Raw genomic sequence first — 19,471 nt, forward strand, 5'->3', positions numbered from 1 at the left:
TCATTTATCGATTTCTAATGTTATATATATATATATATATATATATATATATATATATATATATATATATATATATATATATATATATTATTAGCAATCGATAAATGTATCATTAAAATTTTTAACAAATAAGTAATTTAATTCATTTATCGATTGCTAATAATATATATATATATATATATATATATATATATATTATACATATATATTTTATTTTTTACAAATATACATATCTTATTATACTGTATATCATATATTATATCATTCCCATATCCATATCATATCATTAATACTACTACTAATAATAATCTGCTTCTCATTGCAGGTGGTTCCTGAAATGAACTCTTGAAGCCAAAAAGACATTATCTCTCGTCTCTCTGCCCAGAATGTGACAACCTAGTCTTGAACCGAATCAACCTGACCCTTTTCCTTTCGACAAAAGACACTTTGGTGTAGAACGGAGCTCTCCCACGCTCTCCAGAACACCCTGCACAAAGATGCAGCCTCCCACCTGCATTAAAATCCTACTGTACCTGTAATGCACTGTATAATCTATAATCAGATAAAACATACAACAGCCCTATGTTTGTAAATGCCACAGGCTGATATATAACTATCAATTAAAAACATAACACACTTAAGAGGTTCATACTATTTAATAATGCAGTTCTAAACTTTTAGTTAACGTTGAAGCAAATAGTTTTTTGACAAAAAGTTTTTTTGGGGGGATATGATCATATTTACTTAAAGTTAAATGCAGTACACAAAGCATAAAGTCTTTTTATATATGCAACACATATATAAGTGCAATGTTAAAGCAGTTATTCTTGGCGAATACACTTTAAATTCAAAAAATTGTTTTTTTTACATAAGAAATATAAATGCTTGCTAGAGCCATCGCTTTCATTTTATTTTAGTTATAATATAGTGGCTGCACTACAACAGTACAACACTCTGTACCTCTCAAGTTTTTCTCCTGGACTTTATTTACTCCATCTTGGCACAGTTGTGATTTCAGGAGTCAAGTGTGTTTCCTCTTTGGCTAATGAACTCTGATTAAGAGTCCTGTCTATTGATCTTTTTGAGTCTCTTCATCCTCTCCTGCCGGACTGTCTCTGCTTCCAGAGAAGAAATCTCAGTGAGCCTCTGAACAAAAGATCCCGAGGCACCCAGATGTGGATCAGGGTACGACTGGCCTGAAAAACAATCACCGGCCCACAGGCTGGTTAGAAAAGAGCACAGGTAATGCTCATCTCACCTAATACAAAAGACTGGGAATTCAATAATGGCCTACAGTCCTGCAGAGGGACTTGAGGTATGTGTGTACTTAAGCGTTAAGAGAGTTAAATATGTGTATTTTGTGTTTGTGAGCTCATGAAAAACACATGCACATGTGAAATTCATCAATCTCACCTGTTAAACATTAAGCAAACACCAAACTAACACATGCCAAGTGCTAAATATATGGTTTATTACAATGTAAATGACAATAAATCAGTTCTATCAGAAATCAGCTGCATTTAAATGTTAGATTTAGGCTTAGAAGCTCACTTTTGTTGTCAGCACCATCAGAGAAGAGATTATGCGCTCTGTTTTTCATCCTTAATCTGAAATGCAGAGAATAAGAACAAGAGAGAGTAAAATAACTACCTTATTTTTCGGACTGTAAATCGCACATATGTATAAGTCGCATTAGTCCAAAAATACCTCATGAGGAAAAAAAACATAAACAAGTCGCACTGGACTATAAATCGCATTTATTTAGAACCAAGAACCAAGAGAAAACATTACCGTCTACAGCCATGAGAGGACACTCTATGTTTTCAGTGTAGGCTGCAGGAGCACTGTGCAGCATAGAGTGCCCTCTCAAGGCTGTAGACGGTAATGTTTTCTCTTGGTTCATTTCTCTTGGTTATAGTCAAATTAATTTTGATAAATAAGTCACACCTGACTATAAGTCGCAGGACCAGCCAAACTATGAAAAAAAGGTGCAAATTATAGTCTGGAAAATACGGTATACAATAAACAAAATATGTATAGTCAAATACAAAAAAAACAAAAAAAAACTTACCCGTTTTTATATTTTTGTGATAAACAGAGTCGTCCACTGATAGATGGGGTAGTGGCTGGTAACAGAACTGATGGAAATGAGGTCAGATAATCAGACCTGAAGTTGATGTAGAGAATATATGATGTAGAGAATATTAGTAAATATTGCAGTATTTCGATAGTCTTGAAGAACTCACCCACAAAGAAGTGGCTTTGGGTCGCGCGGGCAGAGTTCTTTTCGGTGCGCAAATCTGGTTAAATTATGAGAGCGATAAACATGGAACTCCTGGAAGAGTGGATTTGTAGGGTTGGGGTTCATCAGAACATCATCTGTTTTGGGAAAATAAACATGTATATGTTCTAAAGTTTCCAGAGAATTCAAAACTCTAAACTCTAAACACATTCATTTTAAACAATTGAAAAATCAATCCCTGTCTAAATTGACTTAGATCTAAAGAGATGGTGATGTTGAAATGATGTGCTGCAAAAATCTTCATGGAAAATTTGTGAGCGCCATCTATTGGCTACCCCACTGAAACTACCAATTACACATCTGTTCAATCTCATGAAATAATGATAAATAATCAATAGCTACACGTCATTAAGATGAATATACTAATACTAATAATGTATACTTATAATGATACAATAAACAATGTACCTTCAATACCATTAGTGGTGTAAGTTCCATTTCTCCATCGTTTATCAAATAAGAAATGACGGTCAGAAATATCAGACACATGGTTTCGTGAGGAAAGGCTGGTGACTACTGAGCGATTTTTAGCTACCAATGGAAGCAGAGGCCTGGGAAGTTGGAAACAAACAAACAACGTAGAATAATGTCTCATATAGTGGTTTAATACATGCTGCCATTACAGAGTGTTTGTGTAGAAATACACATGGCAACTTTAGTGACTTAGACTACTATCTCAGTGTATGCACTGATTTCTGTGGCAGTTTTTTTTAGGCAGCCTATAAACCCAGACACTAAAGATGAAAATCCACACACAGACACACACACACACATACAGTGTCAGCTTGTCTTAAAAACATTAGGTTGTTATTCTTTTGTTAATATACTCACCCTTCAGTAATAGAGCTGACACTGTGAGGCTTTAGATCCATTGAATCTACAACTTCATATATTAAACATTAAATATGCATGTTAGTAAAATATCTGACACCGTTTATTGTCTAAAACTCTTCAGCGCTGAACGTACAGATATTAAAACCATATTGTATGTTGCTGAAGAGCCACTGAAAAGTTGTTGTATGTGATGTGAAGCGCCCAGTGACCTCACCGCTCGGACTGCATGGGTACTTCTGTTTAGCTGAGAAGACATTCAGTGTGGATTGAGCAGATTGAGCAGCCGTGGAGCATCCAGACACTGGAGGAATGGAGATGTAGTTTGAACATAGACTGTATAACAACGAGTTTGAAGGATAACTGTGTCGCGCGTCTGTAATGTTGTGTATTATCAGAGGAGCTTCGGTTGGCAGTGACATCAGTTTAGGTCTAACGACGCCGGTATAAGGCTTCATCTCCACTTTCAGATATTAAAACGAACTATAATGTCATTTTAGGCCGTTTAAGAAGCTTAACACTACAAGTTACTGCTATAATTTAAATGAATAAAAGTAATTAAAAAACGGAAGCTGATAGTCTATTGCGTTGGGATTTCCATAGTTACTATTACCAAAACCACGTGACACAGCAGACATAAAAATGTAAAATAACCTTACGCAGTTTGTTGTTTTGAATTAGTGTAATTGTGTATGAATTGCCTATTTCCTTTCACAGAAAAAAATACTATATTCATTAATGAATTTCCCATGCTAAAAACAGTACCACTGTTATTTAGTTTACTTATTTGTTTACTGTACTGCATTTAATACGGTTATGCATTTTTTAAAACACGAATTACGCAAGCAGTTCTAGTTCTCGAAAATGAACGTGTAATTACAGATTCAATCCAAGAGGCGGCGACCTTGTAAAGGCTTTTTAACATGCATGCATCAGTTCCCTTTAATTATGCTGGATCTGCCTCGGTTCATTCATTCAGTTATTCATATAATTAATTCAAAACATTACCTACTGGCATACTAAACCTACAATATAGCCTATAAGAGAAAAAACAAAGATGACATCCATTAATGCGTGTACTGAGGCTTCCAATAACAAATCATCATATAGCATAAGACTAATTTTGAGACTCTGAAGCACAAAGGCTCTTTTGATTCATCCACTGTTTTCTAAGTTCATTAAAACTTGTTTATAATCTGAGCTTCTGGTGGAATGTTTGCATGCATAATTCATTCATGCCACAGATTCAATAATTAGCCTATGGAAAATGTCACTAAAAGCACTCACATGCTGGGAATAGGCTACAGTTCATTCCTTTCTGTCAGATGAATGAGTGTCTCCCCCCAGCAACACCTACAGTTGATGTCTTTCAGGCAGTTTTGAAGAAATTTTTTAAAAGTTTTTCTGTTCTAGTGGTATAGTGCCGAGCATTTAGAAGACCAAGCAGAAGACAGTCAACTACAGGAGGCACCACAGTGATCAAACATTCAGCCACATCCATTGATCTTCTATTGAGAGGTTTAGCAGCTTTGCACTATATCACTGTGGTCTAGCCACTGGCTGCAGAAGCTTCAGAAACTGTTCTGTATCTGAACACAGAGTGCGATAAAGACAGTGCATATCATCAGGAGCTATGGAGCATCTCCTGAGAAAGAGATCCATTCTTAAACAGCTCAGACTCTTTTCTCCTTTGCCATCTGGTAACAGTTCTGGCAAATAACTGTTTTCTCTCTCAGACTTCATTTGCACTGCATGAGAACAAACATGCAAAGCCTTCTCAGTTGTATTGTTTTAGGATTCAGTTTGTTTATATTTTGCTTGGTTTCCATATAAATCTTCATATCCCGTTTGCAAACTAGTGACGTGCAAAGGCTTTACAGTGCATTTTTTCAGAATAAAATAATTAAGAGGGTTAACGTTTCATTTTCAGATGCACTTTTCTTGTACTTGTAATTGATATTTTTACATAATTGATTCTTTTCATGTCTGGCTTTGAATATTATATAAACATAAACATTTCCACAATGCTTTACAATAGCCTTTTAATAGCCTACATTTTCCCTTTTGTAGAAACAGTTTTGTATTGTATTTCTCCTTTTCAGTATTTACACTGAAAAATCTCTATCTAACATTCTATTGGCTCCTAAAACAACGCATTGAAACTACTTTCTCCCAGCTAAGCACAGATCATATAACATCCAGTTATATGCACTGATATATCATATTCATTGAAACATCCGCTTAAGCTTTAAAAATACAACCACAACTATTTATTATTCAGTGTTCCCAGACGTCCACAGCTGAGCTAAGTAGATGTAAATTTCAATCAGGCATCTGGGCCAATCACTCTGTGGGGTCCTGTGGAGAGGGGCTGGTTTAAATAGAGGAGCAGCAGCTCAGTCAGGAGTCTGTCTCTATCTCGCTCACAGAACAGTGGTGCACTGGCAGCTATCGCGCGCATCCGTGCCGGGATACGAGAGGTCGCTGGCGGGGAGACTAGTCTGTGTTGTAGCCTTAAATCAGTGCTTTTATTTGTGATGCTCGTATTCTGAAAGTTTGATGCGTTATATTTTTGATTTGTGTATAGGCTTTTATATATGTATATTAGTAGTTGTATGACTGTTGGGGTTAATTGGATGTTCACCCCATAATAACGTTAAATAAGAGTAAATTATATGCTGAAGGTAGCAGGACAACAGTAAAACTCAGGTTGATTGGTCATTTAGGTGTAACTGGAAATTGTGAGACGTTCATCTTTATTTAAAACAAAGTCACAGGGCGGAATTAAACATGATGATGAACATTGTCGTGGAGTTTTTCGTGGTCATGCTCCGAGTTCTCTGGGCTATCGTGATGGCCGGACTCAAGTGGCTCATACGGCCGAAGGAGAAGAGCGTAGCGGGACAGGTGTGTGTGATCACCGGGGCGGGCGGCGAACTCGGGCGGCTCTTCGCCAAGGAGTTCGCCCGGCGCCGGGCTACACTGGTGCTGTGGGACATCAACAGCCACAGCAACGAGGAAACTGCCGAGATGGTGCGACAGATCTACAGAGAGCAAGATGTCAACTCGATGACTAAAGAGGGTAAATGGGATGATTTCATATTTCTGTTTACCTGAAATTACATGTTTTCCATATTTAACATGAACTGGTTTGTTTACTCTAGGTAGCGTTTTGTCTTAAATCTTGTTTTGTGAATAGTACTTGAATGTTTGATGTATAAAGAAGAGATGACTCATACGGTTTCTTTTTGTTTCCTAGTTCAATAACTAGTATGCAAAATTGATTTACCTGTTTTTTTTCTTATTGGCAATAATTACTAAATAATAACACTATCAAAACATCACGTGAGAATATTTTCTACACTGATTTAAAAAAAAAAATTGTGTATGTATATGTTGCTGCACTCCAGGTTGTCATTTACTTTTACTTTTTTTTTATTATTCTTTTAAAATGGTACATGTTTCTCACTTGAGAATGAATGGCTGTAAAAGTTGTGTAATTATGCAATCACTGTTATAATCCAATAAGTTTATCTGTGAACACCATTGTTTTGTTTGATGTAAATCATAAGGTGTTTTATGGTGATATTCATTAGAGACCCACCAGTTAGTAGATACTTATATAGACATGGTCAGTCTATATAAATTAAGCCATAGTTTTACCTATTGTTGCAATTATCTTAGTTGGCTCCATGGCAGAGATTTTTCACCTAATGTAAAGTAGATTCAAACTGTGACTCAGTTAATTTAACAAAAAAGGGAATCCCTCTCAATGCTTTAGTTTGCGAAATTTAGTATGTTTTGGTCTTGCGTCCTTTTATCATGTACTGTTTACCTGATAACAGTCACATGGCCAAAACCTATTAACCTGTGCAAGCTATGTCAGTGTGAGGGATTCATCATTTAAAAAAATATATATTTTATATTATTTGCTTCCTACACAACTGCTTATATTTCTCTGAAGGTTGTGGTTTTCCCATTTTTCTTTCTAAGCTCTGAATCAATGAAATTGAATCAAATGAAGCTTGAGTGCCGTGGTTCTCTACATCTCCGATAATGATCTAATGTGGTTTTGAAAGGCGCTGTTGGTGGTGTGGAAGAGGTCCCTCCGTTCCAGCCGCAGGTGTATACATACGTGGTTGACGTGGGCAAGAGGGAGAGCGTGTACTCCACAGCAGAGAAAGTGCGCAGGGAGGTCGGTGAAGTGGAATTGTTGATCAACAACGCTGGTGTTGTCTCCGGCCACCACCTGCTGGAGTGCCCTGATGAGCTGATCGAGAGGACCATGGTCGTGAACTGCCATGCACACTTCTGGGTGAGCATCATTTGACTCTGGATCTACACCATTGTATACAGCAATATCTGAACCGGTATACAATGTGCATGCATCATAAAGGAAACATAGAACGCTCTATAATTTGGGAAAATGCAGTGAAATGCCCTCTTTTAGTGATTGTGCTTTAAACGCATGATGCCACTGTCCATGAGCCCATCTGTTTAGCACCTACTCGTTCCTCTTCTCTGGTATTTGCACTTGAGCCAAGTTGGAAAACCAACCTCTTTTGCTCCATGCATGTTCATAAGCCAGAGTGAAGTTTGAAGTTTTGACTTATACACTCAATGTTTATTCTTTCAATATCAATTACATCAAGCACTTAGAAGCTCCGTTGTTAAATCCGTCTGGTGTCGTTGAGTGCAAACAAATGTCTGTCGTCTGAGATGGGCCACCCTTCACTCCGTGCTTAAAACACACCAATCAGCATTTACATATTCCTTATGTAATCACTCCAGTCTCATCGGTCTTGCCATTTCTTAGTCTGTTATCCGTTTGTTTTCATTCATTCCTTTGCTTGTGTCAGCCAGAATTAATATTTACAGCTCAGTCCGGATTTTCTGCAGAAGTAGACATCCACAGGCTGTAAGATTATGAGGATCTGGCATGTGTTCAGTAAGAATATCAGTACAGGAGCTGATCTAGGATCAGATTACCCTCCCTCACTTCATCAAGTCAGTCCCTGTGAGTTATAACATCAGAACTGATCTTAAAACCATGCATCCACTCGGAGGGGTTTTATTAACATGCCCCCTGCCGTTTCAACATGCTCCTCGATCTGCGGATATAAACAAGCTCCACGTAAGGACTCCAGCAGGGGGTTTTAGTAAGATCACCAGGAACAATCTGCCTCGGTTTGTTAATTTAAAGTCCACTGAAGAGCACATCCTGCCTGGGGAAGTACCATTTGGATGAGTCCTTTCTCACTTGGCCTCACTAATTAACCTCTTGCCCGTTAATGCGTAAACGGCCTGTCTGTAGTTTGCATTGTCTTACTGAGACATGGGGTGAGCTGTAATGGGACGGTTTATCTTAAATCATGCTGCTAAAGTCACGTTGAGGTGGATTGTGGTTGGGTTTTTTTATTTTTATTTTATTCATTCTTTTTTTTTTTCTGCACGTTTCTGTTGGGGATTTTTATATTTTAATTTGTAAGACCGAATGGTTAATGTTTTTTGGAGAGGTGAGGGTTGACATCATCCCAGACTACCTGGAAAATAAATATATTGATGGCTTTTTACTTTGACTTTTTGATGTTCCTAGGATTTATCACATTACATTCCTATATGTATCTATATACATGTATGTATGTAATGTATTTTTTACATTGGCAGATATGTGAATGAATGCTGGAAGTCCTTCTAATGAAGCATGAAAATGCTTGGCCACAAACTTTGCTTAAGTGTACACCATGTTCTTTGCTATCTATATTTTCATTTTTTTAACCTGTGAAGTTGTTCAGTCTAAGCCACAGTGGTGCTGTAGCAGATGCACTTGTTAGAGCTGGGATTCTCATTAAGGTTTTGGTTGTGTTTGCTTAAGCTTTATGCAGCTCATGGTTCCTTGTGGGGGTTTAAGATGAAAGCAGAGCTTAATCATTAAGGACAGGCAAGGAATACAGAGTGGAGGATGTGGTCATTAAAGCCACAAGCCAGCTGAATAAAAATGCACCAACACTGCTTTTCCTCTTTCTTTCTTACACAAATATGTTCTCTTAATTAGTTGCTGCTTGCATGTGGTTCGTAACACTGCAAGAATTCCCTTTTTCCCTTCTTTTGTCTTCCCATTTACAATTAACTGTGGTGGCGTGTTTTGTACAGAAATTATTTTAAATATGCATTGACTGCGTTTAACGCTGTCACTTAAATTTAAAGGGCATTTTTACATTTTTATTGGTGGGGGTCATCCCCCCTCCGGAGCAAATATAGGACTTGGAACTCCAGTCTCTCTCAGATGATGTCCCTGGTCGTCATATAGTTACACTTTTTTTTTTTTTCTTTTTCTTTTTTCGAGCCTGGTTGGGCACACTATTTATTTTTTTCATTTATTGAAATTTTCAAAAAGCATCAATTGTAGTAAAAAAAAAAAGCCACAACTTAATTTATGTATTTGAGATTTTTATAAAACGGTGTACAGCATTCTTAATGTGTCCTGGCCAAAATATTTTAATTGCATATGTGACCGTATAGGCAAGAAATCTCTACATAATATGCTAATATGGCACGCAATCCATTCTTTCCCATGCTAGTTGGCGAATAAATTGCAAAAGCAGTTTTCCTTTTAATGCATTTCAGATATTTGTTTGTTCCACTAACCGTTTGGTATTTTTCCAAGTTAAAGCTACCGCCTTCCAAATTCTTAATTGCGGCACATTTAACTTTCCTCTGGCCCTAGTGAAGTTTCTTAAGCCTGTCTTCACAAGAGGTCCATATCATCCTCTTAAAGAGTCTAAAGCATGACCTGGCAGCCGGTTCAGCGCCTTGATTTCAACGGGCCACTGTGTTTCGAAACTCTTAAGGCAGGAAGGGTAAACTCCAGATGGACATCATCTTTTTGTTGGATAGCACAGTGGGAATGCAACAAAACTGGAGGAGCCAACAGGAAGTGAAGTTATTATCTCAGAGCAGTTGTCTTCCAGGCTGAGGCCGTCCACTTTTTCCATACTTGCAGCTGCATTTGAGTCCCAGGACCAGCGAGTTCTCCGCTAAGCCCTTTCAGATCGGATCGCCCATCGGAGTAGCACTGTGACAAGCTGATTGGTACTCCGCAAACTAAAAGTGATTCAAATGACCAGATTTAGTGCCTAGTCAGATTTTGGAGTGTTGAACGGAGTAAGCTTCATTCTTCCTCTCTTATGGTGAAGCCATAATAGGCAATATGTGAGCAGTGCATTCCGCACCTGGGCACAGTGGTATCCGTGAAAGCCTCCTAGTTGCTAAGTGAGCATGGCTGAAGTAAAAGACCCGGGGCTGTCCCTAGAGAAAAGCATCAAGGGAAAGAGGGTCTTGTACACAAGCTTGCTGGTAATGGGGAGCTGCTGCCTGACCCACTTATGTGACAATTGGTTTCTTGTCTAGGGATCAGCTTGACAAGATGCCAGATGACAGGAGCCAAGTTCTCCAGCCCACATTCCTCCTAGACCAGGAGAAAGGGAGCAGCCAGGCAGAAGGGTCTTACTTGAGTAGCTTTAGATGGTCTTGCTCAAGGCCAATGCACCTGTACCCGTAATTTGACTTGGGGCGGCTTATATTTGCAGAGCTCCTGGCCAACAAGATTCACCGTTGGCTTAATTTGGATTATCCGAGTAAGGTTAAACCGCTTCAGAGGTCATTTTGATTCCATAGATCCCGTGCCCCATTTTAATGAGACATTGGCAATACAGTAACCGCATATCAATTAGCCCCCACTTCATTTTCTCTGGGCATTCAGTTTGAGGGCTGTACATCAATCTGGCTAATGCTTTGCTACACTTCTCTGGTTGATCCACTTTCTTTTAATTAATGGCCATCTGGGCTTTTTTTGTGTGACCATATTTGAGCATATTCCTATTGGTCAAACATAAAGCACTAATCCAGGCTGACACAGCAGCTGTGAAGAGCTTTGTGAGGAGCGATGCACTTGAGCTTGTATCAATTAGAGAGCACAACAGGCATGGAACCACTGCAAGGGCCAAGGAAGCTCTCTGCTGTTGGAAGTTAATTTAGCGTAAACTCCGGCGCTGAGAAGCAATTACGGAAGCTATGAATTAAGACATGAACTTCTGTTCAGTTTCACACATTTTGTGTCTGAGAGGTCAGCAAGGCCATGCACACATCAGTGGCGGCCCCCTCATTCCATAGCAGATTGGGTATTTACAAAGACTCTAAGCCATTTCTGCACATTTGTGCAAGTTCCGAGGTTATGGGTTGATTTTGACCATTGATCAAGGGCCCCATCTACTTGACCAAAATCGAACCCAACATTACCAGCTTAGCGGACCAGTTGAACAAATCACTAGTCAAGTAGCTAGACTGGTAATGTTGGGTTTGATTTTGGTTCGGTACTGAACCTGGATGGATCTTGTTGGTTTAATTGGTAACATTTGAGTTGATTTTACCAGTTACTTCACCAAAATCAAACCCAAAATTATCAGCGAGTGTTTGTTAATTCAAGGTAAATGTAGATTAGAATGTATGTTCTGAATTCCAGATGCTTTTATCCAAAGCGAAGAAGGTTTGTTGAAGACCAATCCTGCCAATGCATTCTGAATCATTTGTAGAAGTTTGATTGAGCTTGGTGGAAGTCCAGGCTGAAGAGCATTGCAGTAGTCCAACCTAGAAATTACAATGGCCTGGACAAGATTACATTTAAATGGGGTCCTTTCCAATGACTCAATGTAATTCTTCCTTCCCATGTTAACAAATGTCTCTATTTCTGTACATCACACTCTCACTGATGGTTTTGATTTAAATTGAACTATTTGAAAGGCTTCAAGTTCTGCAGCAGGAGTATTTCTCCACTTGATGTAAGAGCAGGCCTTCGATTGCGTGAATTGTGCTCTTTTATCATTCTAGCCTGTCTCATTGGAAGAAGCACATGGTCCAAACTTTCCAAATAAAATTTAATACTGTAGATTGCAGTGTTTGGAAGATGTTAGCATTATGCGCACCACAGGCCCAATCTATCCTAATGCTTCATCTGCACGCATACTTGCCATCAGTTTGGCATGCAAGGCACGAGTACAGCTTCAAACAGGTCCAAGTCTGCTCCCTTGAAGAAAACTGCACTGCCCCCCCCCCCCCCCCAACACAATGAGATGAATATTAAGAGCAATTTTACACTTAATGCGCTGGAAAAATACACAGTTTACTGTGAACGTCAGGAAATAAATGCGTAGCATGTGGACCGCAGCGCTCAATCGCACGACTGGCCTGCCTCATGGAAGAGAAGTCTGTGGAAGTGAATTTGAGAGATTCCAGGCCATATTTCAACAACATGTCAAGCTGACGTGTTAAGACGGCTGGCAGAGGTGCGAGTCACGCACAAAACCGTGCAAGATGGTACCACTCTCAAGCATGGCCAAGGTCCATTACTGCTGAGCTTGTTTATAAATGGTGATATCATTGAAGGCCTCTGGAAAGGGCTCTGTTGTTTTTGGCTTTCACAAGGATTTTTTTTTTTTTTTTTAAATGGCATGTTTCGTATTCCATTTGAAGATTGACTATAAAGCCACAGGCAGTTCTGTGGGGCTTGTACAGCAAGTATTCTCTAAGAAAGCCGTAAATGGATGACGCCGGTCATGTTTTTCATCATTATTGTGTCCACCCCCTCACTTCCCCTGGGACTGAAGAGAAAGGAAGATGAGGCATGTGTGGTGTGTGTGTTTTAATTCACTCTGTCTTTTGTCCAGCCAGGACCAGGCAAAAGTGGACGATGACACGGATTCATTAATAGCCAGACAGGATGTCAGAGCAGCTGAAAAAAGTTAACAAATCTAGCCCAGCAGTTTTTAGTTTGTAACTGCTTGCTACAAATCGTTTTGTTAATTTTCTACATTTTTAAACCTAACTTAAAGGTGTAGTTCAGCCCAACAGCAAAATGTAATTTCAAACTTCAGTTAATTCTTGGTTTCAGTTGGCTTTTTTTTTTTATTTTTTATTTTTTTTAGTATGGTTAACTCCTTGACTCATAAATGAGTTCTTTAACTGTTCCAGTGCTAATGCTTGCTCCAGGCTAAAAAGGTGGTGTTTGTTTCTCGTCTTTGTTGACCTACAGTGGTGGTGTTGTGGTCTTGAGCGTATTGTGTTGACAGTGGTGAGTGAGTATCCCGCTCTGGCTTTGTACGCTTGACACTGAGATGCCACTCTTGGGACCAACTCGTTGTGGGAAAAGAGGAAACCACAGACAATCCACTTGTGAATTTGCAAGTGGTCTTTTCATCATTTTAATAAGCAATTTCAGACCAAAACCAAACCACCTGACGGTCTGGAGCAATATTTCATCTGTTTAAGTTGTTTGCTTTTCATACAAGTTAAACCTCCATGTCAGTAATAAACTGTTCACTCTACCAAAACAAATTGAGCTGTAAGTAAATCTCCTAAGTGCAAGTGGAAAGCAAGCTCCCTGTAAATGGCCTTTAAGACAGTAATGGAATTGTGTTTCTAAACTCCCCCAGCAGGATGAGGGAGATGAGTGTTTAGTCTCCATGAATTATTAGTTGGGGAGGAGGGAAAAAAACGGATCAAAGGGCTTTGGCAGAGACAAACCGCATCAGCAAAATAACTGTCTTTGTCCCCCCCAACCTCTTCCTCTTCCAGACCACCAAGGCATTTCTTCCCAAGATGCTAGAGATGAACCATGGCCACATTGTGACAGTTGCCAGTTCACTGGGCCTTTTCAGCACAGCTGGTGTGGAGGTTAGTACATTGCATCCATCACATAAATCTATTGGCAGACTGAAAAAGGGAGTGTGTTTGGAGAGTCTCAGCATGTTGATTTGGCATGGCATGGAAATTCAGTGCGGTGCACAGCACGCAATTAAGGAGCATGTTAATGCCAAAAGACGCTCCGTGGTTTCACTGGGCCTACCTGCTGCAGAGACATTCCCCATGAATCACTGGGGTTAATATTAATGCTGTCAAACAATTAATCTCATCCAAAATAAGTTTTTGCATGAACAATGTGTGTACTGGTGTATATTTATGTATATAAATACACACACGTATATATTTTAGAAATAGTTATGTTTGTTAGATTTTTATGATAGCGTGTGTATTTTTTATATTATATATGCTGTTATTATATAACACATATATATATATATATATATATATATATATATATATATATATATATATATAAGCTGTGTGTGTCTTTATACATAGAGTACACAAACATAGTGTAAACTAACTTTATTTGAACAAAAACATGATATAGTTTTATAAACCCCATTATGTATCTACATAGATTCTAGCTTTTTGAAATCTGCATTTTCAGTTACAAGCTTTTGAACTAATATTAAATCCATTTATATTGAACTTTTTAAAGAAGAAAACTGACTGGTTTAACCATTTCCTACACCTAAATGGTTACTTTTTAGTCCATTAAACCAGCCTGCGTGTTTGAGGGATCTGTAGTACATGTCCAATCCTCTTTTCACTGGTGTCATTTTCCCAGCTATCTTTTGGGGAAACGTTACCTTTTTTTGTTTTGTTAGCTGTATGTGCACTTCTATTTTACAAGCCCTCATCTTTAATCTCACTTCAAAGGGTCCCAAAAGCCCTGTCACACTGTCTGACCTATTATGTTTCCTTGAATGTGACTTTTTATGGTTTGAATTATTGGAGTGACTCAAGCCGCTGTGAGCCCCTTTATTCTTGAGTGTTTATCTACACGCATCTGTGTTTGCCCACTCCATTCTGAAGTTCCCATCCACCGAGAACCACATCAAAACCCTCCCGCTCGGCTCTACCTACACTCCATACATGACAGAAGAATGCTAATGAAACCGTAGATCCCAGCGCTCCCGCACTATTAGAAGAAAACCGCCTCGGGAAGCTTGACTAAACTCAGTTTCCTCTCGGTTTTAGGATTACTGCGCTAGCAAGTTCGGTGCCATCGGCTTCCACGAGTCCCTGAGCCACGAAATCAAGGCTTCAGAGAAGGACGGTATCAAGATGACGCTGGTGTGTCCTTACCTGGTGGACACGGGCATGTTCAGAGGATGCAGAATAAGGTAAGAAAAGAGCCGTCCAAATGTCACGATTCGGTTTCAGATGGCCACTAAAACAGCGAACGACACAATGTGTGTCTAGTTCGAGTAGACATTGCTTAACAACAGTCAGGGTAGCTTTGCTTGTGGCCTCTCATGTCACTGTCAGCTTGGGTTTTCATGCACACAATAGGGGCTTCCACTTGAATAGAAGGTGCATGTTGGATCTGTTTCCACTCAATAATGACTTGCTCTGACTGGCAAAGCACTTTGGGCTGACTTTATTAAACAAAGACTAGTCTTAATCATCATGTTTTCTCCTTCTCTCCCTTCCTGGGCGGGTCAGGAAAGAGATCGAGCCATTTCTCCCTCCACTGAAACCAGAGTTCTGTGTGAAACAGGCCATGAGGGCCATCCTGACAGACCAGCCCATGATCTGCACGCCTCGCATTGTATACATGGTCAACTTTATGAAAAGGTGAACTTGAACGGTCCTAAAACCGAACTTTGAAATGTTTCCTGGTGGTCCGAGCAATCGGAAGTAACCTTCTCCCGTTTGTTTTGGGTTTTACAGCATTTTGCCCTTCGAGGCAATCGTGTGCATGTACCGGTTCCTGGGTGCGGATAAGTGCATGTACCCCTTCCTGGCTCAGAGGAAAGAGGCGATGAACAACAACGAGGCCAAGAACGGGATCTAGAGGGTGCCGTTTCTAACCCACAAGGGTACATTTTCTAACCTGCATGAGGAGAAGACCACTGAGAGGGCAGAGGGAAGTGAAAAGACTGTTTCGACTGGTGCACTTGCATTTGGCAGATGCAAAGGTTTACCATATTGTTCCTCTGGAACAAAGAAAGCGGTGTACTACACTAAGGATTTATTTGTTGTTTTATGTTGTGTGTCTTTTTTTTATTTTAAGGTTTGTTTAATGAAACCATCCATCTATATACTGTGTCAATAGTTTTGAAATCATACATGAGCTATTCAGTAATTAACTATTTACGTAATGTAGTCACCAGCATTATCTAGCGTCTTTGTGAAACTATACAGTATGTTACTGTATGAACAGTAAATTCTTGTCACTTTTTGGTTTTGTTTTTTGTGTAGACATGCACTGTATTTACTTTCCTCTACACTGCCGACATTATCTACACCGTTCAGTGTGGCACTATGCCACTCCGTTCCCCAATCCGATCCATTTAAAGGCAGCAGCAGGAGATCAAGTGTCCAGTTATGAACCATGTGACGTTTTAGAAATATTTTGCATTGTTCCCCCTACATTTCTCTTTGCTGATGTCATGAGAAGTACAAGTGGGTAAAACGCTGGTCTGTTTCCAGCTGCTGTGGGAAGGGAGTGTGTTTTCACTCTATAATCTACAGACTTCTGGTATATGGAAATGTATGAGAGAAGGGATGGCCTGGTTTTCCTGTCACTGAACACATTTAGTTTTACTTGGTCTACTTTGACTTTGTGAATTAACTGAAAAATAAGTTCTTAAAAAAAGTAATTCACATTTCAAATTCATGTCAGTTTCAGTCGATAACAATATGAATATGATGCATTTTTGTTGTGTGCACCCACATTTGTTCATTAAATGTTTTTCCTTTTTGTGTATTCAAACCTGGACCACTGAAATGTATTCACCGTGTTTAAGCAAAAAAAAAAAAAAAAAGATACAGACATTCCAACAGGCGTCCTTCACTGACTGTGATGAGCCTAAAATCTCTACCTCTTCATTTTTGCCATTTGTTAACAGTATGACATAAATACTCTTTTTGTAACTTTCCTAAAGCGTGCTCTTTAGAAGAGCACACAACATGGTTCCAATGTTTAGTGTCTCTACCTAACTTAAATTAATAAAATGATTTAGATTATTTGTTGGGTTTTGTCTCTCTTCATAAGCATGACTCTCAGCAACCGCAAATGCCAGAAATTCCTGAGCGCAGAAAGCTTAGGTTTCAGAATTTGGCAGCTTTTCGAGTAAATAAATTCCTGAGTGCATCCCTATAATAACTTCCGCAGGAGCAAGTGACATGACCCTGGAAGTGAAAGAGGGGAAACTACAACTATTCTCACCGACAGAAGTGTTATTGACCATCACGCAGCATATGGGAGGGATTTTTGGGGAATATTAGTAAGCACTAGATTGTTTGACTCCATTCAAAATGCTTATCTTTAGTTGTGAAAGTGACTGAGAAGTGTTTACTTAAAGTAGAGATGCATCACAGGACCATGCCTCATCATACTTGCACAGTGTTTCATAAGAGAACTGAAATGCAATTTTGAAAGGTTAGCCATGTCAAAAAAAAAAAAACAGTGAATTGCTTCCAGTTCTTTTCCAAACACAGACCTATTACACGTTGAGTGGGTGTAGGCTAGTATTTTTTCAGAAACCCATGTCATAGTAAATGTCGAGTGAATAAGAGGGCGTGCCATTCTGAACACGATGGGGCCTCGTTTATGAAATGTTATGTAGAAACTGTCCTACATTTGATCTTAAGATCATTTCCCAATGCATACGTGTGTTTCAGGGAATGCACTACACACACACACACACATAACTTGTGCACATGCCTCCCTTTCAGAATTAAAATGTATAAATCTCAAATTATCTTATGTTTAAGATCTAAGTGTCACCTAATTATGCCATTAACATACAATAGAGCACCAGTCAACATCTAAATCCTTTACGTGAGAATGGCCAGCTGCAAGAACTGAACACTGGCGTGGATTTTAGCATACACATACTCTAAATGGCTTGTCCCCATTTTGTAAATGATACATAACACAACTGAGATTTAAATTATATCTAGACCACTGAACTAGCAAATGTTTCCATTTTAGAAATCTTGTAGCCTTATTATAGGTCAGTCATTCACAAACCCATAGCAACATGCACTGCAGACATACCGCTCGTTGGGCAGCCAATGGTTCTCAAGTGTTGAAAAGCACTGATCTCAAAGCAACTGACGTCAGTAGCCAGGAGTGGAGGTGTTTGAGTCAGGCTAACTGGCCTGACTGATGGTCCGTACTAAGAGATTAGTGTAATACAGAGACAAAGAAATATTGACACATCAAAACTCCCGCGGCTATGGTAATTGTTGAGATCAGTCAACTGAAGCAACTCCCCACTAAGAAAATAATTAAGCTTCACGGTGCCAGAAATTCATAGCTTTGAAAACACAAGATGAAATGCTTCCCTTGCCCATACAGGATTTCTTTTCCCTTTCACTCAGCAGAGTAACATAAGCACTGATTTAGTTTTAAAAGGTCGATAACACTTAGATCTGGTGGAAAAATCAATACATTTTGTTGCCCTATAGCAAAAAAGGCCACAGTTAACAGCATTATATGGGTCAAATGGGACAGAGCAATTGTCATTGGCGAATATTTTATTAGTTTTCCACACTTGAAGGATGATCCTCAGTTATTCAAGGTAAAAAAATAATCTTGTTCCAAGGCATATCAGGGATAAAACTAATAGTGACGTGCTAAATGCTTATATGTGAATATAAATATAAAAAAATCTTAATTCCACACTAATTGCGGCTATAGTCCCTCACACTGATGTACAAGACCGTGAGATTGATCTGTTTCTTCATTACCCGCCATAGGACACTCTTTCATTGACTTTGTAGTGCACGATCCAAACTTAAAATTTTATTATTCATCATAGAAAACATTTTGTAACATGATATTGATGTACCATTTACGTGGTAATGCAATGTCTGATTTTAAAATGAGTTTTAAAGGATGAATTTTGAGATTTTAAGTTTTCAGTTGATATATAATTTCTCATGATTTCTAAAATGTGATGGAGAAAAAGACAACAAAGTCGTCTTGTTTTTTTAACAAAGGTCAAAATTCCTGTTATAATGTAGATTTTTGAGGGTGCACTCTTGTCATAAATTAATCTATTACTTTTCCTACATAATTTTTAACAAAAAACATTGATAAAATAGATATTTGGGAGTCTTCGACCTTTCCAACGATATATAGTTTGTCAAGATTATATTAGATTTAATTGTAATATAGTGAAGTAAATGTAGGCGTCCCACAGAGCGGACGGGTGACAGTTAACAGGTTAAACCATGGTAACCAGAGATTACCGATAGTTAACATGGTATTTGTAGTAAAACTGTGGTTATACAAATGGTAATCAACACACACACAGAAAACGTTCCTACACTATTATTATAATAAGACCATGGTTCATTTTCATAAGGATTTTTAGCACATATTGATATGATCTGAATCATTTTAACTCATTGCTATTGTTGTAGTATTTGTTTTTAGCACTTTACTATTCTTTTGCT

General features: G+C 38.7%; 1 protein-coding gene across 1 annotated transcript; it reads left to right on the forward strand.

The window, feature by feature from the left end:
* Window positions 1-5,530: 5,530 nt before the first annotated feature.
* On the forward strand, window positions 5,531-17,029 carry LOC128013662 (retinol dehydrogenase 10-A-like). The gene is made up of 6 exons (XM_052596789.1): window positions 5,531-6,215; window positions 7,213-7,448; window positions 13,763-13,861; window positions 15,035-15,180; window positions 15,503-15,634; window positions 15,731-17,029. The coding sequence occupies exons 1-6, from the start codon at window positions 5,924-5,926 to the stop codon at window positions 15,852-15,854; spliced, it is 1,029 nt and encodes a 342-aa protein (XP_052452749.1). The 5' UTR covers window positions 5,531-5,923; the 3' UTR covers window positions 15,855-17,029.
* The last annotated feature ends 2,442 nt before the right edge of the window (window positions 17,030-19,471 follow it).

The sequence above is a fragment of the Carassius gibelio genome, chromosome B24 (genome assembly GCF_023724105.1).
Source record: "Carassius gibelio isolate Cgi1373 ecotype wild population from Czech Republic chromosome B24, carGib1.2-hapl.c, whole genome shotgun sequence".
NCBI lineage: Eukaryota > Metazoa > Chordata > Actinopteri > Cypriniformes > Cyprinidae > Carassius > Carassius gibelio.